The sequence below is a fragment of the Cariama cristata genome, unplaced genomic scaffold, assembly GCF_000690535.1.
Source record: "Cariama cristata isolate BGI_N322 unplaced genomic scaffold, ASM69053v1 scaffold3038, whole genome shotgun sequence".
NCBI lineage: Eukaryota > Metazoa > Chordata > Aves > Cariamiformes > Cariamidae > Cariama > Cariama cristata.
The window spans coordinates 31618-57842 of NW_009632678.1; the positions used below are offsets into that span (position 1 = coordinate 31618).

General features: G+C 41.2%; 3 protein-coding genes across 3 annotated transcripts; 2 read left to right on the forward strand and 1 right to left on the reverse strand.

The window, feature by feature from the left end:
* Positions 1-5405: 5405 nt before the first annotated feature.
* Positions 5406-5760, reverse strand: TCEB2 (transcription elongation factor B (SIII), polypeptide 2 (18kDa, elongin B)). The gene is given in 2 exon segments (XM_009706447.1): positions 5406-5595; positions 5597-5760. Coding segments are annotated over 2 exon segments (354 nt in total).
* Positions 5761-8120: 2360 nt separating this feature from the next.
* On the forward strand, positions 8121-13739 carry LOC104166496 (beta-microseminoprotein-like). Its single transcript, XM_009706448.1, has 4 exons — positions 8121-8264; positions 11582-11669; positions 12319-12421; positions 13610-13739. The coding sequence occupies exons 1-4, from the start codon at positions 8121-8123 to the stop codon at positions 13737-13739; spliced, it is 465 nt and encodes a 154-aa protein (XP_009704750.1).
* Positions 13740-24788: 11049 nt separating this feature from the next.
* LOC104156723 (neuropeptide Y receptor type 4-like) lies at positions 24789-25922 on the forward strand. Its single transcript, XM_009706441.1, has one exon. It carries the CDS (start codon positions 24789-24791, stop codon positions 25920-25922), a length of 1134 nt encoding a protein of 377 aa, XP_009704743.1.
* The last annotated feature ends 303 nt before the right edge of the window (positions 25923-26225 follow it).

A 26225-nucleotide genomic window follows, 5' to 3' on the forward strand; every position in this document is an offset into this window, starting at 1 on the left:
TTTGCTGTTTACAGCAGGTAGAGCATTCAGATTCACAGGTTGTCCCAATATCCAACAAAGAAGAGGAAAAATGTTTGCCTGCCAAGAGGAAATGGCATTGTGAGGCCATCCTGATTTGCTATAGTGGAATGGAGCGTGGACAGATCATTTTGGAGCTTGTGTAACAGTCTTCAGCCTTTTTCATACAGCATAAAGGAGAGATTTTTCTCTGTGTTATTGCCATTCCAGCAGCAGATGCAATTTGATTCCCATCCACAAAGAGGAGCCTCTCTTCTTTCTAGGTTTGTTCTTGCAGCAATAAGCTGCCTTTACCTCAAACTCCGGCTCCTTAATTGGTTTAATTCAGTGCATGTGCAGGCTGTTAGTTTCCTACATGCCTATAGCTACTGCCTTTCTTATTCTAACACTAAAATTTCATTTTCCAATGTTCTGGTCCAACTGATTGTTCTGGATGACCGGCTCCAACCCTTTCAGCACCTGCTAAGAATGCTGAAGTTGGGTCAGAACCATTTTGGAACTGCACTCACATAGTTGCACATACAATCAGAATTAATCTACCACAAAGCACATGTGTTTCTTGGGAAAAATGGCTGACAGCATGACTGCAAGCAGAAATACTAGCTTGCCTCTTCTGTTTCTGCTTCCCACTTTCACTAGCTTGGAAAGTTCAAGACTTACCATTCACAAAACAGTCTATCCACATTCAGTGACGTTGCTTGGGAGACACTGTCCCCATTAGCAGATGGGCCATGAGCCTGTTTACCTCCTTTTGCAAGCCTATGCTAAGGGAAAGCATATTTGAAGGTATCTTCTAATGACACCATGCTTAGCACAGACTCCAGCACTTCAGGGTTGAGACAAGAGGACTTGGAAATACTTTTTGAGAAACTACTGCACCATGGTGCATGGGAATTGTAGGGTAGCTATATCTAGTTTCCACCAAAGTAGGTGACACAGGAAGGATAGCAGTATGGATGGACAGAGACTTTTTACAAGGGCCTGTAGTGATAGGACGAGGGGTAAAGTTTTTAAACTACAGGAGGGTACTTTCAGATTAGATACAAGGAAGAAATTCTTTACTATGAAAGTGGTGAGACATTGGAACAGGTTGCTCAGAGAACTTGTGGATAGCCCATTCCTGGAAGTGTTCAAGGCCAGGTTGGATGGGACTTTGAGCTAACTGTCTAGTGGAAGATGTCCCTACTCATGATGGGGGCGGGGGGGTGGGCAGAACTAGATCATCTTTAAAGGTCCCTTCCAACCCAAATTCTTCTATGGACGTCTTTCTGTCTGCAAGAGACTTCCAGGTTCAGTTGTAATGCATGTCCATATAGAACACCAAGTCTTAAGTAAGCTGTGACCAAAGACTTACTTTCCTTTTTAAGGCTGAAGAGACATATGCACCCAAATTCCAGAAAAGCCAGTCTGAACTGGGACTTCTACATGATCCAGACCTTCAACATGCAAACAAATGATGTTAGCGATCATGTCTAGTTTTGGAACACTAGAAGCACAGCAGGGACTAGGTTCCCTTCTGTAGCAAGGAGTCTAGCTGTAGGATGACAAAACTCTCAAAATCAAGAAAGCAGAGACGGAGCATACAAAGCTGTGCTTTGCTCTTCCCACTTTTGCCAAGTGATGTTATGTCTTGGCATTTCACTACTTCAATACACACAGCTGCATTCGCATACAAAGAATACATCCCTCCATCCTCAAAGCTTTAGATCGTAGAACTGCTAGCTCCACATAATGGAAAGAAAACATTCACGTAAGAGTTTCCTCAATTATCCCAACACGTTAAAGGTTTAAGAGACTCTGCAGAAACTTGGGAGGCAACACAGCCCAGGCAGAACAGAAGAGGTTGTGTTCTCTCTTTGCGTCAGTTTTCCTCTCTCCACCTGGTAGCACACAGAGCTTCTGCTAGCCCTGCTACAAAGAGAGGCAGTTTTGGGTACTAGTCCAGTAATTTACTCCCAGTAATTCTTTTCAACACAAGTCTTTTGAGTACCAGAAAGGTGTTCTTGCTCTGAAAAAAGGATCTAGTGCTTAAGTCTTTTAAATTAAACACCAGAACACACATATAAATCTGATGGAAGTTTTCCTATTAAACAATGTTTGTCATCTAAAACGTCATGGTTTTGTACCCATTTACATTTTGTTTTCATTAAGATTTTTGCCCCAATCTTCAAAATAAAATCCAACTTAATCATAAACAAGGAAAGTGCATATCTCATTTACATTATGCATACCAAAAAGAGATTTGTAGTTCACATTCTGCTTGTTGCCAACTAGAAAAAAAAAACTAACTTAGATTAAACAAGTAAAATTGTTATGAATTGAATTTCCTTCCTCTTAGTTAACTCTTTAGTCAGTAAGCAGGAAAATTTGCATTGACATCTTTTGAAAGCCTGAAAGTTTCTGTTCCAACAGATTGTTGTGTGCATGTTTCCCTGGGCCAAGCTGTGGTTTGTTTAAGGGCAAACTGATTGGCTTTATAACAGGTATTTACACAAAACTCCAGAACACACAAGTCATATGATCAATCTAAAACACTCAGCAAGACCAGGTTACTTTAACACCCCCCCTTCCAAAATTCTGTTTTCACATTTCATTTCTTTCAGCATGTAAGTCTCAACCACTGACCCATGCTTTTTACACTTCTCCAGGGCTTCAGTGCTTTTGCATAGTCAATACTTCAAGTAGATCTCCATTATGGAGCACTGATAAACTGCATTCCTTGCCACCACAAGATGACAACCTCCTTCAGAATATCCTAGTATTTTCTCCACTGTAATTCCAGAGGTATCTCCCATTGCTGCCTTGACCCGCCAAAGATGGGGCAAATCTATAGAGACAGAACCAAGCAGTTTTGTTTAACAGCTAACTATAATGGCTCAAAGACTGTGAAATAATTCATTCCTTAAGCTGTGTAACACAGAAGTCACTCCAGTCTGCTGTGCGAAAGACAGGGTAGCTGGACTGTGCTGAAATACCAGCTTGGGACCATGTAGCTTCCCTAATGTGCTATACTGAGCCAAGTTACTGTCTCAATAGAGTACAACAGCTCACTGAGGCACTTTGACTCCCCTTTTCAGTTCCTATTCTGGGTCTTGCTTGATCTCTCCTAACAGTGCTATCCCTTAGCCTCGCCATGTTTTGCACAGAGAGGAAGCTTCCCTGGGGCTATAAAAGCTTTTTTTATTGGGGTGCTCTCCTGCTCTTGCCCTGCTTCTGGACAAAGTGATGCTCTCCCGGGCACCGAAGGTGATGGTCAAGGAGAGGTGAGTAGGGGTCTGGCTTGGTGCAGCATTCATTCAAAATTCTTTAGACTCCTGAAGTTGTAGACTGGATTATTTAACATAAGTCTCTTTTTTTTCCAGCTCAGTTGTTTGTTCCTATTTCTAGTATTTGAGTGTGTAAGGCAGACTGTTGAACAGGTACATTCAAAGCATAGAGTATTGTCCTCCAGTATTAACAACAAATTATACAAATGGGTTAGATAAGAGATCAACTCTGTAACGTTATTATGAATCCTGACAGAGAAATTTGTAAGCATAACACCCAGAAGTTCAGCATCTGGTTTGGCTACATGGCTGGCCTCAGGCCTATGTTTTTAGGACATAATTTCTGTTGAGCAGCCAACACTCTTCATTAACATTTCACTTTCTTCCAAGTACCTCTTCTGAATGAGGGACTCTTCAGCGAGAAGGAGTTTGAAAGTTAAAATGACCAAAAAATTGTATCAGAAATGGAGAATGGCATGCCAGTATTCTTTGCTTGGTTCTCACTGCCAGCCAATAATTTCAGAGAGGACCTAAGTTTTTCCAGCAAACCTAGTGGGAAGTATCAGGACCTTGATCGAGCAGATTGCTCTAAATACAGCCCAGCTACATTAGTACAGCTTATTTATCTACACGTATGACAGCTCTGGAAGTTTATTTTTCTGTTATTGCTGAGGGGGTTTGTTTGTATTGTATATTTTTCTCTCACATAAATTCACTACCGTCACTAGATGGCATCCTAGTTCTGCCACAGTGCTCCTGTGCTGGAAGGAGAGGACAGACAAGTCAGAGCTATAGAGAACACAAAAACCATGATCCTGATTCGGCTGGTAGACTTGAGCTCAATTTGTTTGCTCCAGTGAGGTTTAAGAATGTAAGAGGCATTTTAGAAGTGTCTTTAGTCTATTATTACAGAGAAAAATCTTCAAAGAGATATCATGGACAAGACTGAGTAGTTTTTAAAGTATTTTTTGAACTTGGACATCAACTCACCTGCCTGAATTACCCTCGATACAGGAGAATGAAAACTTAACAATAACACTGCTTCAGAGTTTCATTGAGGGAATAGTTGCATTAGCACCTCTGATTGTTAACACAGACTAAAACCATCAGTTTGCCCTTGAAGCACAGCAGAGAGAGTTGAGTTAGATGTGATGGCTTGTGAAATCATCACCAGGGATGAAAGGGAAAGTCTAATACTTATTCTGAAATAGAGAATCTGGTTCCTAGAACAAAAAAAATAGTGCAGAGGTAAATTCTGTTTGGGAAGAGAAGTGACCTCATAAACTTCCTTAACAGTAACATTGATAGGACTGATCTCATGCCTACGGTAACCAACTTATTTCTTACAGATCTCTCAAACTGCAGTTTTATTATATCAGTTTCTGCTATACTGCCCTTTTCCCACTGCATTTTTCTTGCCTTTCAAGAACAGAGAAGCCAGAAAGTAAACTCTTAATACTTTGAAGAAAAATCTTTGCCTAGCTGTTAGAAGTTTTCAGCACTCCGTGCCAGTAACCATACTTCATGTCAACTCTAAAAATTCATTGTTGTGCATTGTATTAGTGCAGTGTCCCTTAACTTTGGAGGTAATAAGCTTCATTTGCTAACCTTACCTCTGCTCAGGTCTTAAGGTTATAGTCTTCCTAAAGACTTTGCTACAGGAAGGAGTCAAAGTTCATTCTGCACCCCTGTTCCTCAAGATTTCCAGCCAAACCCTCAGAGACACCACTGTCAGCAGTCAAGATGAAGACAGAGAAACAAATCCTTGTATATGAAGTTAGTCTGCGCAACCCTTCTTCCCCCATAGAAAAACAGCAGCTCAGAGCTGATAATGCCACAGGCATTGGCTGGAAGAAACACAAGTGGCAGAACATGCCGTTTACAATTCAGGAGGCACACATGTAGCTGCTGCCACCCTTCTCCTCTAGCACTAATTTGAGAGAAGGATCCCAGGAAACAGTTCTGTTGGCTGCCTGGACGCTACAGCACACAGACATCATATAATTGAATTGCAATGCTTTGTTGGTCAGATAGACATATTTGGAAGGGTGTGGATGGATGCAAGATACATAGACAAGACCAGCACCCTGTCTGCAAGGGGCAAAACAGGAGGTGCTGGTTTTAGTGCAAGGCTTGCTCACTAAAGCTGTTACCAGTCTCCTGTGACTTCGTAACATCAGGTAGCTCTGTGGTGCTTGAGAAGGGGTCAATACGCAATTGTTCAAAGATGCCATTGCCAGCTCTGAATAAAGCCAAGCCCACTGCAGCAGAAACATGAGCACGGCAGGTTTGGCTGCTTAAGCCATGGTCTATCATCATCATCCAGCAACTGGTCATCTTCGTAGAGTTGCTGTTCCTCTGGTGGCCTCTTCAGTAATCCCTCCACCACCTTTTTCAACTCATGCACAGTTGTCGTCTCTTTGACCTCAGTGAAGATCATCGTCTTGTGACGGCGAATCATCAAGTAGGCATCCATCACTACCCTAGGGCTTCCTGAAGTCCTCTGTCACTGGGAAACAGATTTCAGTCCTCTTAGTGAGAAACCTATATTTTCAGGAATAGCTGAAGTCAAGACAGAACTGTCATTAGATGAACGGATCCAATGGGGACAATGAAGGGGGGGAAAAAAACCCCACAATCTAGAGGGCACTGCGCTGCTAGACAGACTAAGATCTTCATGCTCTGCACAAGCTATTAAGAGCTATTAAGTATTTAAGGACTTTTGTCTTCCTAGCTACACATCATCTAGCAGAGAGCTTTTAACATTGTTAATGAGCGTTTGTGTTACTTTATCTTCTTGTCTGAAAGTGTTTAATCCCCAGTTTGCTTTGGGCCACATATCTACCCAAGATCCCATGAGGAGCCAAGCATGCAACTCTGACTGCACTCAGCACAGAAAGGATGGAGCACAGGAGAATGCAGCACACAAAGTTGTGGGGTTTTGTTGGTTTCTAGTCAGGCAAGAGGCAAGAACTTACCTGGCTCCTTCACATGTTCGGTAAAGACAGGAAAGTTGATAAATGTAAAAGTGTTGAGAGTAGTCAAACTAATAGACAGTGTTAAGATATTTTAGCCTCCTATTCCATTTTCAGGAAGTTAGTTGTCAAAATAACTACTTGCCTAGCACCAATTCTGATAGCATAGACTCACCTTTGCAGTAACTCTGCTCCCTCAGAGTTTGGCTAGGATGGAGGAGACTCACATAGGGGCAGAGTGGGAGGGGAAATTAGAGCTGATAGCATTATCTTAAGAGGGAGCTCTTCAAAGCCCAGCCATTTTAGGAGTACCTTACGGTAGCATAGTTAGTTGTCATATGTGGAGCAAGTCACACCCAAGAGGCTAAAGGCTCACTTCATCTCCAAAAAGCTCAGGAGAGTCAAGGACATCTTCCCAAAACTGCCATTACTGGTTCCCATAGGGAAGTTCAGGGCCAGCATGGCACTGGCTCCATCTGCACCCACAGATAACAAGTCCTACTCCTAGCTCCCTGGAAGAATAGTTGCACTCCAGGGATTTGGGCTGCTCCTTTCTTTGGGATGAGAGGCAAGGTCCAGAGGTTCATGAGCAGTTAGTGCTCCCCCCACCCCCCAACTGGAATCCCCTTGAGAAGTGGAGCAGGACACTCCTCTGGATGAAGGTAAGCAGTGGCAGTGGTCAGCTATCTGCAGGCTTGCAGTGCTGAAAGAAGGCAAAACTCTCGCTCATTAGGTCAGAGGGAGGGGAGGAAAACATATTTAATCTTGTTTTTCTCTGCCATTTGCACTTTGATATCACTGGGACATGCAAGCTTTCCGTGAAAAAGCTAGGCTAGAGTTAATCCCTTGTGTGGTCGTTCAAGCTAGATTACAACAAAGATAGCAACAAATGCAATAACACTGTTCTTGCAGTATTTCTTCCCTGTCTCAGGAAAAGAGACACTGCTATTCCAGCCTGGCAGACCCCAATTCTTCCATCCCTGGGTAGTGTCCCAAGGGCACTGTCATCTAGGTATGGCCATTAACTGTCTCTTCATGTCATGCCACCTCACATATGGATGTGTGCCTGTTCCAGCTGGAGTTCCCTGTGCTTTACAGTGTGTTCTTCCAGAGAGAGGAAGAAAGGAGCAGAGAGATGTCACAAGCGCTGTGTAGCCAACAAAAAAAAGAGAGAGCTGCTCTAGACTCAGACTTTATGCAAGGGCTAATTTCTGCTGAAGGCAAGTGGAACCCTGGGATCTAAATAAGTTTGTGGACTGAGACCAAAACTATCCCCTCTACAATCCTAATACTGAAGGAAGGAAAAAGCAACATCATGTCTCTTCAAGGTGGTGGAGGTGTTACATTGCATTTGTGTTATGTCATTTTGCTGAACAGTTTAAAGAAAAAGTCAGACCTTCTGCATAAGCAGCTGTTAAAGAACTCAATTTTTACTTCAAATTGAGTATGTTCAGAGGCACAGCCAAGATGGACAAAGGGGAGCATGCACATAGGTTAAACAAATCAAAGTATACAAGTTTAAAGAAAACAAAACTCCACACATACAAGAGATCCAACTGCCATCTGCCCCAGACCAGTGGTGAAAGAAAAGGAGAGTTAATAGAGAAATGTCTTTTAAAAAATTACATTAGAGAGAAGATTTGGGCAGGGTCCCTTTGCATGAGGAAGTCAATCCTGAATCCTTCCTGCAGAGGGAAGATAGTAATACTCATCACAAGTGATGGCCACACAGATGCTGCTATACATCTGATAAGTAGCAAACTACATTCTCACTGACAAGGGCTGGGTCACACAGGTGGTCATTTTGGGGAAAACATCAAATTTCATGAAGTCCATTTGATTTCCCGAGGATTGCGCACACATGAATGCAGCTAAGGGTCCTACCTACAGGTTCACTCCCACAACTTCAGCTAAAAAGGGAGGTAATCACTTGTCAGAGTCAGAAGGAACATCAGTTTCCCTTCCTAGCTTCTCTTTTAGAGAGATTGACATGAACCGTTTTGAAGTAAGGTCAGATTTATTCTTGTGCTTTAATCCAATTTTGAAGACCACCACATTGTTTATTAATTAAGCAGTATATTGATGTAGTTTTGAATCAGGAAACACAAGGTGAAACAACAGCCAACCAGTAGACCATGTCTGAAGCCACTGAAGGCTACTGAAGAGACATTTTCAATGTGAGTAAGTTTTAAGCAAATTATGGAATTGATACCATAATCAGAGCTTTGGTGACCTGGAGCCACCATCCAGGCACCCTTCTGGTTTGAGGAAGGACCACAGCCCAGACCTTCCAGGCATCTCTTCAGAAAACTCAAAATCCTTCTCATTCGCAAAATCTTCCCAGGGCAGAATTGCCTTCTCAGCTTGGCACAGAGTCACTATTTTAGTCAAGCTGCTACATTATTTGACCAGTATAGTTTGGCAACTTCCTTGACATACACAGGAGTTAGACAAACAAGGAAAGGCAGTGCTGGATGTTCATCTCATCGCTTCCTGGACCTCAAGCTGAGGAGACCCATACATTAACTACTGCCATACCCTGCAGCCAGTGAAGAAAGTTGTTTAAGTCAGTATGTCTAGAGCTGGACTGCAAGCCTTTCCAGCACAACAGACCCCAAGGGAGATGGTACAGAGGGAAAGCAGCAAGCTGCCATGGTCTCCATGTCTTACAGGTAATCAACCTTCTCACTTGTCAGAGCCATCAACTAGACAAGCTAGGCAAGGACAACTTAACCTTCCCTTGGCAGAGGACACTTGCTTAATACTGCAGCCACAGAAGGTAACTTCATTTACATCAGCACACCAGAGAATCCTCTCTACTCCTTCGTTACCTGTTTGACATGGAAAACCTTGTTTGTCTCAAGAGGAGAGATCCCAGCAGGTCAGCAGGAGACAGGTTCAACCTCTGCATTGCTACAGATCCCATAGACAATTCACTCGATATTACAGGCTTTTATAAACATTTGGTTTCTTCATTCTGAAGTCAGTAATCCGAGATGCTTTAAGCTGCCTTTTTTTTTTTTTTAAGGAAAAAAGTGCATATAGCATGCTTTAATAGACACTTCAGGTTACGGAGGTAGAGCTACCAGGCATTTCTCACAGCAATAGCCTTGATCACACTACACTTCAGTTTCCTATTTTATATGTATATTTTCTATGTTTGTCTACCTAAGAAACAGCAAGAATTAAAATAAAGTTATTAAAGTAGTTATTTCTTTCCAAGGAAAGAAGGATAATTAGCTAATTAAGTAAATCAATCATCTTGAGTAAGAGAATAATTTGACCTTCAAATCAGAAGTTGCTTGTTAGGTTTCCTAGCAACTGTACTCTTATTAAAGAGTTATTATACACCATAACAACTACCCCTCCTCAAACAGCATAAGATTTGTCAAGAGTTACAGCAGGGACAGACCAGAAGTGGGTCTGGTCTCTAGGTACACTAGACCCTAATCAAATGGTTTCTATTAAAATAAACACAAATTCACATCACATACTTAAAGGCTTAGCAGTGTAAGAGATATATTACATTTTCACCTTATTGCTTCTCATAGCTAACAAAGTAATTTTGAGCAAGTTATTCCCTTCAGATAGACATTCATTCATTTAAAGATTACCAGAGAAGAAGTTTTTTCCTCAAAGCACTTCATTAGATGCCACAACTGTTTCCTACAGCAGAACCACACACAGAGAGTATAATCTACCAAAATCACAAGGTTAACACAAAACTTGACAACTGCACTGCAAAGCTAAAAGCAAACTACAACAGAAGCTCTAAAACCTCTCACTAAGTACACACAAACAAATAAAGACAAGGAACTTACATAAATCAAATCTTCTGTCACAACAAACAGCAGCCACCTCTTCCACAACTGTCCCTTCACTCCCAGTTCCTTAAGAGGAATTTCACACTCATTCTGCAACTGCCCCTTTTATCCCAAAACCACTTCCAGTGCAGTTTTGCTTCCTCTAGCTATTTGTCAATCAGTGGAACCTAACAAGTTCAGCCATACTAATCAAGGTGTTTAATTAAACCCAGGTGTGCTGAAAGACCCATGCTAATAGAATTAATGCAACTCATTATGCTGGGAATCCTCTGGTAACTTTTAAAACTTGTTATGCCGATGCTTCAATTCAGTAAAGCACTGGATCCTTACAGCGCCTGACTCAGTCACAGGGATCTGTGCTAGTTCTGGCTGTTTTTGAGACGTAGCCTCACATACTGTGTGTTGCAATGGCCTAATTTCACGGAGACCTGGACACCTGTGGCAAGATGTGCATTGAAATAAATGTCCTCATTTTAGTGTTGCAGAAACCACACTGCTGTCGGTGTCCGATTCCAACTGTGTTAGAGGCAGGGCATGCATATGGTGAAAGAAAACTGGAACTTTTGTTTTCTTTGCCTTCCCAAATCCTTAGCATCACTACTGCTGTCAGGAAGAGAGCCACAAGCGACAAGCATCTGTTATCTTCATTTCTGGACTGTGACAATGCACAGTTCCTTCTCAGTTTTGCTGCCAAAAAGTTGCTATCTGGTCATGGTGATCTGCCTCCATCCCCTAGACCCAGCTTTGCTTCAGCAACTGAGAGATACAAAACTACAGCTAGTCCCTGCAGGTCACTAAATATGGACAAAATAATGTGTCTTATAGAAAATAATTGAAATTATAATAAGTCAGTCTGAGAACAGTGGACTCTCCACATCACTGCACTGTATGAATGGCCTGTTCCATACCTGGAGGTGATCTGCTTGTAGCAGGTCAGCCAAACAATAGTGCCCTGCTGCCTTGCTTAGCATGTGCCCTTTCCCCACTGTTCCTTGATGATCTGCCAGTTCTGGAGGCATAGCTTTCTGGGGGTCAGAGTCTTCCACCGACACCAATGCTGAGGTGGAGTAACTAGTGTATCTACTGGAGTTTCTTCAGATTTACACCAGCACAATGGAGATCAAAATGCCAATGTATGTCAGTGCCTTTGCAAGACTTTTTGAGGTGCCACCTTCTGATCGATGATTGGAACAGGTTAGAGTGTCCATTGGCACCTGGACTGCTCACATTTACATCACCTCCCTTTGCACTGACCATTGTTACCTCACTGTATATAAATACGCACTACTCCTCATTAGGAAGTATGAGCAGCCCATGCAAGTATGGTAAGTCAGCATTTTATAGTGCATGTGTGTGTGTGTGTATGTAGATTAGAAGTGGTTTTTAATCTGAGTTTATTGGCAGTAGTAGGACTCATCCTTAATTCTGGGCAAGTTAGTCTGCTAGACCTTTGAAAAAAACATCTAATTTTAAAGAAAGACTCTTGTTTCTTTTCTAGAAATTCTTGCTGGCCTTTTGCTTGATCCTGCTCTTCTCAAGGACTCTGTGTGATGCTCGCTGTTACTTTAGACCAGCCAGCAAATACGGTAAGAATGGCAAATATATTAGACACCCATGAAGCATTAGTTCAGAGATCCAAAGCCTTATTTTCTTGGAAACATTGGAATAGTATAACACATTCTTTGTCCTGTTCAATAGTTACCTTCTGGGCTAATGTATAGCCAAAGTCCTCGCCCACATGGCAAAACCCATGTGCTTCTAAGCAGCATTTACTAACCAGAGTGGAGTACCTGACACTAAAATCAAAGCAAAGACAACAAAACTGGTGTTTAAATTCAGTTTAGCCAAGCAAGTTAAAGTCTAATAAGAACTGAGGAGAAGGGAGGAGGGAGAGATTAAAGTCTAGATCTGTATGTTGAATATGAGACAGGGCAGAAAGATCCTACCATAGTCATAAGCTAAGGCATTTCTCCGATCTACTGCAAAATCAGAATAGTGCTTCTCTGGTATGTGGTTGCTGCCATGTTATCATGCCATGTCATGCACTCATGCACAGTTCAGGAGCAAAGACATGGTATCTTTTCTGCAGAGCACTGGGTTAGATTCTTCCATGGTGTGACTCAACGGAAATCAGTGCTTTGATTGCCAATCCACAAACGTAAGACTGTGGTCTATGTCTATTTATGCGTGTTTACATTGATCCACTGACTGTCATATTCTGGTGTGTGCACGCAGGGTGCCTTTCAAACAGAAACCTCTATGTTTTTGGTGCGGTGTGGAAGACAGAAGATTGTTACCAATGCAGATGTAAGATGACTGCAATGATTTGCTGCAGCTTGTAAGTTCCCCCAAATTGTTTGCTTATTCAGGAACTGGTTGAAATGTTCAGACTTAAATAACCTCACTGAAAGCATGCATTGGAATTTCATACTTTCATGACTGAAATTCCTCTTCCCATTTCCCAGTTAGTTCTAATTGTGACCAAGCAGGATAATCTGGCAATCACATAGACTTTTTTGGGAAGAATCACAGAATCACAGAATGGTTTGAGTTGGAAGGAACAAGAAACAAAATGGAACACAGCTAGGGTCTTTCAAGCACACAACTCTTCTTCATCAGCTAGTCCTTCTTTTGATTCTGACACTAACTGGGTGTATGACTCCCTTTAACCACAGTTTTCCTCCTCCTTCTGTTCAGCAGCTTGTCTCCAGATACATAAACACCCCACAACACATGTACACGTGGGCTTCTGCAGCTCTGCACCAGACCAGTGGCCTGTCTGCAAACATCTAATCAGGCCAGAGCTGCTCCACATCCTTCCTCGTGCTGCCAAGAGCCCACCCTTCCTGCTTTTCAAAACAGGACACACATGCCCTGCTCTGATAATTTGCTTTCTAAATCTTGTTGTGTGTTCCTGCCTCCTGGATGGTAGGTGACACATCAAGGAGAGCTGTCTTCCCAAATATAATGGTGTCAACTGATTATCTCCCCAGAAGGCTAGAAAATTTCTTCTTGAGGTGAGGGAGAAAGAGTCCCATAAAGGGTCTGTGAGGAAGGATATAATCCAAGGAAGCCTTGATGGGGAATATTCCTGGCTGTCCTCAGCCATTGGAGGGAGGGAGTTGGCCTGCACTAAGAAGAGGCTCAGCTAGGAGGTATTCATTCTAGGGTGATTCAGCACTCTTTAAACTGTTTACTCTTACCCAAAAAGTCTTAGTTTGAATGGGGAAGACAGAATTAATCCCTATTCTGTCTCTGTGTGGGAATTCATAGCTATCCCTAACAGAATGGCCAGTAAGAACTACATTTAAACCACAATAAACATTGGGAAATCACTTCATCTGTTAACAGCCATGATCAGGGCTCTGTACTCCTCCTATGATAATCCACAGTGCTTGCATTAATGGAATCCATGAGCCAAATCAATCCATGATGTAGCTTGCTCAAGGGTGAGTGTGGCTTCTTAAGCACCTGTCTCAGTTCATGTCTTGACTGCTGATTTTGTCTTTGCCTTTGTCAATGACAGGGTTTTAATCCCCAAGAACTATGACAGGGTGAACTGTGTTGGCCTATTCCACAAGAAAAGCTGTTCCATTCGAGTGGTGAAGAAGACTAATCCTGACATAACCTGCAAAGTCTACAATGGAGTTGGTTAAGACCATGTGATGTACTTCTCCTCTTCCACACCTACCCTAGAAGTTGAACATGATCTGGATCTCTCCTTCAGAGGAAAGCAGCAAAGCAGCATGGTTTCAGGAGGAATGGGTTCACCTTGTGCCTTTCACAGCTCTAACTGTGCCACATCTCTCTCATTTCTGACACTAAGTGGTTTGTCTTATAACATACACATTTGTAACCAAGCTTTACCACAGATAACTTTGTGACTTTTTTCCTGTTGGGATCCAGAGTTAAATAAATTTTCACATACATCAAATCACTGCTTTTCCTTCTAAGTAGTTACTGGTTGGTCTTGTTGAAAACAGAAGAATTCATGGTGTCTGTAAAAGTTTTTAAATCTAACTATTGATTTGAAAATCATCTAGTTTTTAGAGTAACAGGTATTACATAAATTGTTGCCAAACAGATTCATTATGCTACTATACTAATTGACATTCCCCCAAGACACATATCCTAGAAGAATGGGATGAAACAAAGCAGAAAACATCCCTTTGAAAGCCTTCCCCTACCCTAGTGCCTTGTGTAGGTCAATACATTAGTACAGATGCACAAGGGAACATACTCTCCAGGAGATGGCTGGTATATTACAAAAAAGGCAAGCCCATGCCTGAGAGTCCAATCTACTGCAAAGAAATGCCACATAAATAGCTCTGTAGCCTTCCCTACTGGGGTAGAATTTCATGCAATAATCTTGTTTGGATCAGAGTCCACTGACAAACAACTCCATGAAAGCTGTTTGTACACAAAACCTAGACTATAAAACATGTTTAGCTAGTAGACTTCAGGCACTACACTGTGCCTAGTACGAAGTCCAAAAGAGTGGTTCATATGAGAAATATCCTATAAAACATATTAAGACAGTATTAGGAGCAATTATAACAAAAGCACTGTATGGCTCAAAATGCCTGGATAAATTATTTGAGTGTGTTCAGTTGATTCAATGCTGACATCATAGATGTTTTGTTCATCTGCCTTTCCTCTACCTTGCTGAACTATATTGCAATGAAACAGTTCAACTGATGGAAACAGCAACTTCTTTTTAATGTCTGTTGTGGAAAACCACAGTAACATGGTCTGTTTCCAAGTGTGGTGCTGAGAGTATACAAGTAGAAAATCTGCATGTACTAAGGAAAACAGCTTACCAATGGTTAGAAGAAAACCCATCCATGGCTCCAGGTGCTACCAGAAAGTCATTATAGTAATTCCAGGAAGTAGGTGAAATGAGAAATACAATTGCACCTTCTTAAATCTTTGGCCCTCAGGTTTAGTTAGAACTGGCTAGTAGCAGCTCCCTGTGATAACCCCCCTATGCCTTTTGGGAGTAGCGGAGTGGATATCACTGAAGCTGGCTATGACCCTTCCAACCTGTGAACAGCAGACTCTGGAGGGGCTCTCACTTTTGCACTTGCTGAGGGTGGATCAGAGGATTTCACGCAGGTTTATATATATATATATAAAAAAAAGGATATAGATATAAGGAATCATGCTATCAGGTTCCTAACTGCTAGATACATTTATAAGGACCCGCCTAGAGGGCCAGGAGCAACAGGGCTTTCCTGAAGGCTTGAACATCGTTTAAGCAGTTCAGAAAAATCCCTGGGAATATACATCAGTTTCACATCTCCCCCCAAGGAAGGAAGGTTATGAACAAATTGGAGAAGGCTGAAAATGGTTAAAATATCAATTCTGCTTCAGAGAGAGGTAGAGGTTCTGACAAAATAAAGCCAAACCAAACTTGTGCAAAATACCTACAAGGATGCCATGTAGACCTGATAAGCTTAGCACATACATGGGCTATGTACTGTTCCCATGGTACATTTTCTTCATGTGCTTTCATCATCGAGTACCTAGTACCATTCTTTGTGGACACTGTTTGCTCACTGTTTAACAGTACCAGAAAGAGCAAGACTCCAGATGCTGGATCACAATTAGATTTGCTAAATGTTCTGTAGGAGCATTGGCCTCTGAAATGCCATGCTCAGAGGAAAGAAAGAGACAGAGCACCAGGGCTCCATCAATGAAGGCGATATGGCTGAAGATCTGACACAAGAGCGCTGGAGGAGACCCTCAAAACCTCCAGAGTGCAGCTGTAATCCCACTGCTGTGACAATCCTGTCACTCCCAGGGAAATGCTTAATTGTAGCCAATGAACGTTTTTAAGTAGAGGCCTTGCTGTCAGCGTAACCACTTGCAGGAAGGAGTTATCTGGCCAGAGCAGAGAGGACTATTTCCCCATGCACCTGAACCCCCTCGAAGCGCGTTGTCTCCATGGAGTCCAACTGTCTTAAGTAATAAACTGCAGAGAAAACAGGACAGTTCCCCAGTGCCTTCCCATAACAGGAGCACGTACTGTAGACAGAGAATGGGAGTAAGCTGAGGGAGACAAGAACAGCAGCTTCACATATCAAAATATCCCTTAGTAAAAGGACTGTCTGTTTCCTAGTGGTTTTCCTCCCATTTAATGCTTTGAACAGCAGAACAAATAAACATATTATAAATAAATTAGGAAGAAACAGAAGTGAACAGGCCAGTTAAATAAGTCATTTCAGCTTTTCTGGCTCCAGTAAGATAGAAAGCTTCTGCTTCCTAAGGAGCTGGCAAGAGGCTCAAGATCTCTGTGGGCTGGTGCCTTCTCAGCTGGAGCACAGACTTCATGTCCTCTTCCCTAATTGGATCAGAAAGGTCATTTCCTTCTGAGGCGCCTGGGTAAAAGGGGGATGCTGGAATACAGGGTGCTGGTTCAAACTAGCTGGTAAATAAAGCTCCTGAAAAGGAGGCTGGGAAAAATAAGTAATACAAAATAAGAAGCAGATCAAGCATGCCCTGAAGAAAGAATCAGTAACTAAGGACAACTCTCCAGCTTACACCATTCATTACACAGGTTACAGTTTTATGCTTCTCAGCATCATAAGACATAAGAAATGCCCAAATACCCTAGAAAGACATTAAATATTCATGTTTCTGCTTTGATTGTTTCTCTAATGATGAAAGATGTCAGCTAAGCTCTTGAAGTAGATGAGCACATCTGTAATAGCTGCTACCAGAAAAAATGAGAGACTGCAGTAGAAATGAAAAAATATTTTCACATTTAGTTTAGTTGGTAAGAGCTTGTACTTATTTTGATATTGAAATGTTTGATTTCTGTTGACATACTACATGCTTACAAATGAAAACACATATTTGCTAGAACTAATTATCACACCTTTAGAAGGGCCCCAGAATAGCATTAGCCACTGGTCTAGTTAAGTAGCTGACCGTAGTTTAAAACCCACTTTAAGTAAAGACCAGAATTAGAATATTCTGATATACGCCTTGGAAATATTCTGTTTGTGTATTTTCACAGTGCAAGAGAAAAATTCACAACTCTGATTCCTGCCTTGGTTTTTCATCAGAAAGACCTGGGAAAAAAAATCAAAGAAAACTGGCACTTCTGCAAATCCTTCTTTTCCTCTATTTCCGGCTTTCTCAGTGCTCTTAAGTTTCTGAGTTCTTTGCCTGAGTAACAATGTACCTCTTCCCTTTCACAACTTAAGGATTTGTAGCCTGGATCCTACTAAAATAAAATTTCAGTATCAGTCTGTGAGGGAACAGAAAAATTGAGAAAACTGATACTGGCAATCTTTTTATATGTATGAAGCAAATTTCTCTGAGCCCTACAGAAACTTGTCTCAGCAAGGAGAACAGGATTAGGCTCTGTTCTTGTATTTTGTCCCATTGCTTTAGTGTGCTTCCACTTGAGTACGTACTTGTGTGTAGCACGGGTACGTGCTGTGCTTCACATAACTTTATAGCTCTTTGCTGAAGTTGCTATTCCTCTCCAGTATCAGTAGAATTTCTATATTTATATAACAGCAGAGGGAGCCAGAACTTGAAAGTAAGACCATAATCATAAAGCAGAATTCATTGGCTAAGCTGAAGGGAGGGAAGGAAGGAGTCGGGGAGAGAAAGGGGGAGAGGGAGAGAGGTGCCATCCAAATTACCTATAGTGAGGAGAGCTGCTCTTCCAGGTTGCTAGGACACAGAAGACCTTACTTTCCTGCTACAACATTCCTTCTTTCTTCCAAGATAGAAATGTGTGGCAACAGCAGTGATTTTCTCAGTCAGTAACAGGTAAGAATTTTGTAAATTATCATTTCAGACTGATAAAAGCTCAGATCTCTTTATGGAAGTTATCACTTTTGATTGTAAAAATTTATTCAACTTTCACTTGAGTGACTGACAGCTGATACCACCATTGCTAATTCCCTTTCTGCTCAAATCTTCCTTCTATCTTGGATAACGACTGATTTCTTGTCAGAAAATGTTAAAGTAAGGATTCACCTGAAACTTAACCTAAGATCCGAAGCAAGAGTTATGTATCAGAAACTTTTAAGGGAGAGTTACTGAGTAATTGCTACATTAATATAATTAAAAGAAACAAGTTTTAGAATAACATAAGAATATAGATTACAAACAACTCATTTACGATTCTTCATTCATTTAACTATTAGGGTAAACAGGAGATAATGAAAAGCATTCAATTAGCATTTAAATTCTAAAATTGATCCATTGATATTGACAGGGTCATGAAATTTAAATTCACGGAAGCCATGGTTTGAAAGGCTTTATGCATATTCAGTTCCTAAAAGCAAAGAATTCTTGCACTGCCCTTCAGTTCCACAAAAATGTTGTAGATTTCTTTACGGTTTTAGAACAATACAGAAACAAGGGCAGAAATATTAAGTGAACTTGATCCAAAGTCCACTATAATCCACATGCTCTGAATCCAGTCACAAGGCAAGGAAAATGTAAGAAATATTTTGTGCTCTTTGTATGCTTTTTAAGCTCTTGTCCATCTCTGTCGAGAGACACTTATCTGCTCCTCTAGACCTGTACAACATCAAGCACAAAAGGACCTATTCTCAATTAGTTTTTTAATACCACCATAATAAACATCAGTATAACAATTAATGGTAATAATTTAGCAAGTATGGCTATAAAAACAAGAAAGGCCTTTGCTGTTTACCATTTAGCTTTGATTAAGGCTGTGCAAACAATTGCTTTTGTCAGTTCAGTGCCTGAACCAAAACATTAAATGTATAGTTTTGAAAGACTGGATGTTTTTGAGGGAAAGAATGCCTTTTTCAGATGTAAAAAAAAACCCAGTGATTTTGATGAGTGCAATATTTTGTTTTGCTGGAAACAAAATAATCGTAATCAATTTCTGAAGTTTTTTTAGTAAACCAAAGGGCTTGAACCACTGTACAGGAAATGATGATGATAGCAGACCTGGTATTTAACCCAATGGAGCCCAACCAATGATTATCTGGGTTCTCCTTCCTCCATCTGATTTGGAAAAAGCATTTGAAGTGACATTTTTCAGCTTCAAGAAATGTTCATAGAGTACGGATACACTGAACCACATTTTGCACCAAAACGGGTGACTATGTTTGACAAATGGATCCAGTCTGACTTGTCATGAAAGGCTCAACCCTTGGTTCTACTGAGCAGAGCTTTGCAACCTTTCAGGGTGCAAAAGGGTGATGGCAACTTTTTGGGGAATCTTTGGGGTTCAGGTGTGCTCCCTGTCACCTTGCAGTGTGACAGAAAGCCTTCCTGGTTACTGCTGGTCACTGGAAAATGCTTCTCATCTCCTAGTCCCCGAGACTTCTTGTTCCTTACCCAACCCTTGTGGTTTCTGGCAGTACACATTACGTCACCCCCCAGATATCCTAACTGGCTGTCTGCTAAGGTGCCCACTACAATGATTTATGGATTCCCCACCTCCTTTGGTAAAGATCACCTTTGTAAAAACATAATTTTTTTCTCTTGGGTACAAGACAAGTCACAATGGCCCTTACTCTTAAGAAATCAGGGACTAATTACCATTCTCCAGTCTGCTGACCTGCTAGTCACATTTTACATTTGTGAGCTGGCTCTATGTCTTTGGAAAGTTTGTTATGAATTTAACAAGAAAATAAAAAGTGGGAGTAGGTGCTTTTGTAAAACTTCCCTGATTTCTGCAGGATCAGAGGAGGTTAACTCATAATATAAGTTCATAACCCCTAAAAGGTTTCCTTCTGAGAACGTGCAGATGTGAGAGGGGGAAAAAATATTCACTTTCCTGGGTATTTATACCATCTCCCTGTGTTATAGACTTGTAACATATTATTACATACAACTCATGCTATACCCTAATTATGCAAGTTTTAGGAATTTTTAACATATATGGCTTTTTCAGTGACCTAAGACAGTTGCTCCCAATATTTTTGCTACACAGAGTTAAACAAAGATGAAGAGTCCACCATAACATTTCATTGTATCAAATCCATTATGGATTTAACACTACTGTGGCATGTCTGTGCATACTCAGTGGCAGGTTTCCTATTCTAGTTAAGTGTTGCCTTCCCGGGAACCTGTAACAATAGCCAAATGATTTTTAGGCTTACATCCCAGCGAAAGGTTAAACAGGGTGAATCTATTGTACTGAGATAATGTCACTGCCAGCAAAATGGGATACCCCTGTTAGTCAGTCACCGCCACCTCAATTAATAACTGTAATATGAATTTCAGAGTTCTGTTAAACCTTTCCACTTCTCCTTTGTTTCTAGTTTATAAGAGGCAGACAGTAGTTGCTTTACTCCAGATAACTGCGTAACTCTTTAAATAAGTAACACAATCCCTTTGTGACTTTAGGAATCGCTTCTCTCAGGAAGTCTTGTGGACTGAAAGCAGCAATGGCTTGAGCAACTGGTTAAGTTCTGAGCTAGATAAGCAATTGCTTCTAAGTAGCAGATAGTGAAGCCAAACACTGCAAACATTTTTTTTCTTTGACTTATGTCTAATGCAGATATTGATCCACAATGTTCATCACAACTGTTTTTTGATTACAGTGAGGGGATGATCATGATTAGCTTTGCAAGAATGACCCACCCTTTCCTAGTGAGCACATAGGGCACAGCATCAGCGGTAGTCCCTTGCTTTATCCTGGCTGCAAGAAAACAGTTTTTATAGAGGTTTTCATAGGATGTCTTCAAGTCCAGAGGTCTCTCAAAATGGCAGTCATGCATTAACTGCCTGGGGCCACTTATTGTCTAGCAGTCTCCTTGAAACCCATAGAGGGTTTCATTTTCTCCCTTGGCCCATCTCTGCAGAATTCCCTTTCCTTCGAGGAATTTTTCTGGGAAATACAGCATAGCCTCCTGGGGCAAGGCTTTCAAACTGGCTAGTGATAGTCAGTTTCCTTTTTTTGAGACAACCTGAGTGACATTTGTTAGTTTAGAAGGCTGTGTTGTTCAGCAAGACAAACCCTTCAAACCTCTCCTGCTCTTCTTCCTTGCTCCCAACACAGACAGCAGAGTGATGAAATTCTATGAAAGGTGTAAGCGGTGAATTTAACTTACACTAAGACTAAATCTGAAAGCTCCTTCTCTTGTTCCTTCTGTATGCTGTTAATTTGCTGCAGACTTTTGTGATGCTTGCTTTTTAGAGAAACTATCTCATGCTGCATCCATTAGAGAAGAAAACTCTTGCTTTTTGAGCATATTAGCTTTTATTACTGACCTCTTTCCTGAAGTTCATTAAGAGTTCTGAACAGAATTACTTTTTTTCTCTGCAGAAACAAACAAGCAAACAAAACCAATCCAACTTTTCCATCCACTCCCTCAAACTGATTTAGGAGGCATGCTTCTTACTCTTACAAGTCAAGTAAGTATTGCTTCACTTTCTGGAGATAAAAGCTGGGCTTTTTTAGCCCATAAAGTTTTTGCTATATTTTACTGGGTAATCAACAAACCTTCGATACAGTGAGGAGACTAACACACTTGTTCCCACTGCATTGGTGATTCAATATATTAGCTAACACTTTATTCAAAAGTCTAAGCAGAGTATGTACACATTGCTTATTACTGGCTCTTAATTTAGACTAAACTGAATGGCAAACACCTTGAGATAACACAGCATTTTGCAGTGACTAACCTTAAGAATCTACCATCCAAGAATACCATAATAGGACATGAGATCACCACAACATTAATTTTTCTAGAACTGCTTTTTACATTGTTGCTGGAATAAGAGATACAGAGAACTATGGACCTAAGTGATCTAGGCTCTGACTTTTCCCAAGACATCAGGTTAGCAGGCAGTTTTAAGTACTGTGTAGTGCACCACAAGTTCCCTTGAGACACTGGACAACTCATATCTCACCTCCTTCTCTCAGTCCTCTTATCTGTGATAAGTGGGTGATAATTCTTTATTTACCTCTGGGAAGTACCATGAGAAGGAATGCCCAGGAAGTGCTTGACAGTCACCTTGTGGGATACACCATGGAATTCAAGGTCTTAAAAGAGAAGGAGCTCCTAACCCAACAAAATGCACTGCAGAGCCTTCAGAGACTCACTTTATCCCCACCGTGCTTGTGATCTGCAACAAATGCACAGCCATGCTCTGCCTTTGGCATTGCTCTTGGGAACGTGCCCCTTAAAGCTGCTTTTCAGGTGGCTCTACCACTTTCTTTTTTTGCTTCCGCATTATAAGTTCTCCTCACTTGACACCTCAGCATGTCCAAAAATGTCCGAGACCCTTGAGAGGGCTTACTCTGTGGGGCACAGACGTTTGTAATAACTCATCACAAATTTTTCAAGCAACAAAGGAAAACCATGCTTTTGTTGTCAATGATACCATAGCTGAGGACATTAGGCTGGGACTGTAGTAAAAAGTCCACGTGTTCATTCACAGCAGAGTCTGTGAGTCTGTTTGCCCTGTCCAAATGCCAAGACTGAGCTCCTTTGACTGGTATCAGATCATATTGCAGGCTGCAGATCTCTGCGCTGTCTCATTTGCAGCATCTCCACCAGCCAGCAACCATTAAAAGCTAAGGGACTGGTTGATCTTTTTTCATTCTATATCCATTTTCACACTGAAAGACCACCATACCTTCCCCATATGTGCCCGTGCAATCCGTACATCATCTTTGCCTCTTCTTTTAGTTCTAGAAAATAAATCAATGTGTTCACATGGGTTGAGTAACAACACAAAAGTGAGTGATTAGAAAGAGTCATACCTACATTCACAATTTGGAAACTCTTTCGTCTTCTTTAATTAAGATTTAAACTACTGAGGGAGTGAAAGAACAAGAGGAACAAAAGGTTACTATGTTTTGTTCATGTGACTTTCTTGACTGTCTCAGACAAAAGGATACAGACAGGTATAGACAGAGATAGATAAATGAATAGGTCTAGCAAAGCAACAAAGGAATTTACTGTACTAATTTTTGCTGATCAAGCAGAACAACTATCTCAAAACATCTTTTTATTTACTGCACACTATTGCTTTCATTAGTTCCTGAGAGGCAACATCTCTAGAAGCACACAATACAATTCCTAAAGAGAAAAGTCAAACAAAAAAATCGTAGGATGGTGGGTGTTTTTGTACAGTACTGGTTACCTTTATGCATGCAGTTGTTCGGCAGTGAATGCTACTCAAAGTGATAAGCTCACTATACCATTTTATTTGTGTATTCATAACTTGATCACTTGTTTTTCTGAAGCTCAGGAGTTTTTCACAACCCCACAAACTTGTTTGAGTGGCATTTTATTGCTGAGCAAAGGGTCATGCAATGAGTAAATAGCTTCATTCCCCAAGTATTTATTTACTTTTCACATTACAAGCCTTCGTACAGCATGAAATTGCTTCTAACTTGAGAACTCCCAACAGAGTCAGATTTTTTTTTTTCCCCCTGATTCCTGGACATAGAGGATTTGGACTCCAGGGTCAGGATTATAAATCAGGCTCTGCTATGGCAGATCATGGCAGCCTCCCAGGAGCCGTCTGATAGAGTCCAGGCAGGCCTATGGCTGAGATTTCCAAAAGTGTGCAGCCCCAAGGAACTCCGTGGGTTCAGCTCCCTGAGATCCTATTGAAAAATCCAGCTCAGGGCTAGCAGCAGTGGCTAAGAAGCAGACCTATCTGTGCTGGAACAGTATCTAGGAGACAGGAAATGCTATTACAACACTTGAATTCTTTTGGTTAAAAAAAGCAATATTATGCCCAGAGACAATCAGTAAGAAGCTTCTCACAAGGAATTAAGAGATGTCAAAATCACCCACTCTTAAAGCCAGATTCAGAAGACTGGACTATATTTCTGATAAACCCTGTGATGGCTGCATTAGCCACCCAGAGGGAGACATCAATGCTTCACGGGCACTGGAGTTCATCCAGTGGGATGAATGGGAAAGCAGGAACCTTGGACTGCAGTTCCCATGACTTACCACAGCTGGGTAGAAACTGAAAAATATTGAAGTTGTTTTGAATTATTTTAGACTTTTTCAAAATTGTCCTGTGTTATTCCTCCTGAGAATATGATCCTGAATTTTTGCATGGTGATTGTCTCAAGCAAACGTGGGTTCCGGCTACAATCACAAATGCATTTTACAGATTAACTCACATAAGATATTTCAGTGTTGGCCTTATGCACGTAATATGCCTTACATTTCACATTGATGTTTAGCTTAACTGAAGGTAAATGCAGCCCCATAATGTGTCTTCTGCTCCGTTTTGGACCAGAACTTCGCAAAAACAGAATTACACACAATTTTTACCCCCCCAGTGTGTTTGATCCAACTTTCTTGAATCACCACTCTACTGCATTGGTGATATTCAATATACAACACTGAGTTAAATGCTGAAGTTAAGATATTCTTTAATCTATGGGACATCACAATGAGTAAACACAGCCATAATTCAATAGGGTTGCACAGTTTTCCATACCACAGTTTAGCAAAGGGTTCCATTTTGTGATCTAATAAACTATATAAAAGGAAGCTGCAGAATATACACAGAATCCCTGGCATTTGCTTCCCCGTCTCCTCCCCTATCCTTCTGACTAATTTCTTGTAGCATAACTAAGCAATCTTGTTTCCTTTCCTTTGCAGGTATACCCAGATCTTCCACAGCCAAACATAACAGATAAAACCTTTTTTAGACTGGCTCCAGGAGACCAAAATTCTGTTTGACTATCACCTTTTTGGACAAATATTTTGGGGTTCAGAATGAATAAGACAAGGGCTGTTAATGATGGTCTTCTTTTCCTGAACAGTAAGAACTGGAGCTCAAACCGAAGCTTCCCTGTGCACATTTCTAATCAGTGCAGGAACATCTCTGACCTTACTGGCTTTCTGGCCACCTCTTACAGCTTGGAGACTGTCCTAGGCATTGTGGGAAACATCTGTCTGATTGCTGTCATTGCCAGGCAAAAGGAAAAGGCCAACGTCACCAACATCCTAATTTCCAACTTAATAATTTCAGACTTGTTTATGTGTCTTGTCTGTCTGCCTTTCACCGTTGTTTACACCATGATGGACTACTGGATGTTTGGGGAAGTCATGTGCAAAATGACCTCTTTCACTCAATGCACATCTGTGACAGTGTCAATTCTTTCCCTTGTCCTTATTGCTCTGGAAAGACATCAGCTCATCATAAACCCAACTGGCTGGAGACCAAGTACCTCCCAAGCTTATCTAGGAATTGGAGTAATTTGGACTTTGGCATGTCTCATGTCCCTGCCGTTTTTGACCACATCCATCTTGTCTAATGATTTGTATGAGCAGCTCTCACACATCATGAATTTTTCCACTGACAAGGCCATATGCATCGACTCATGGCCTTCTGAGCAGCACAGACTTATCTACACTACCACTTTACTGCTCTTGCAATATTGCATCCCGCTGTTTTTCATTATACTTTGCTACCTGCGTATCTACTTACGTCTACAGAAAAGAAAGGACATGTTTGAGAAGAGTGAATATAGCAACCGAGCAGTTCAGCTGAGAAGGATAAATATTCTGTTAGCATCCATGGTTGCTGCTTTTGCTGTTTGCTGGTTACCACTGCATGTTTTCAACACCATTGTGGACTGGAATTACAAAATCATTTCACCTTGCCACCACAATCTGATCTTCTCATTGTGCCACCTCGTAGCTATGGCTTCCACCTGTGTCAACCCTGTTATCTATGGTTTCTTAAATAGCAACTTCAAAAAAGAAGTTAAGTCACTGGTTCTGAGCTGCCAGCATAACTCAGTCACTACATCAAAGGAAGAATACGATCATTTGCCTTTATCCACCATGCAGACTGAAGTTTCCAAGGGCTCACTGACGTTGAACTGCAGACATAATTCTATCTAGCTAGTAGAAAACATTTCAGAGGAGTGCGCTGACACCACACACACCGATTGTTACCTGTAGGTACAAAAAGCAACTGGTGATACCATAGCTGGGATGTGAACAGGATCCCATTACTGCCTGATTTTTGGAAGAACAGACAAAGAAGGGTCATAAATGTATACAGCAGTTCCTATGGCACACAAGTTGTTCATGTCATTGAGATGGTACAGACATTGAGGAGACTGGGCTGATGTATATGCGCCTGCTCTAACAGATCAGTAACTAAGCTGTGGCTGCACACAGACTGACATTGGGGTTCATCAG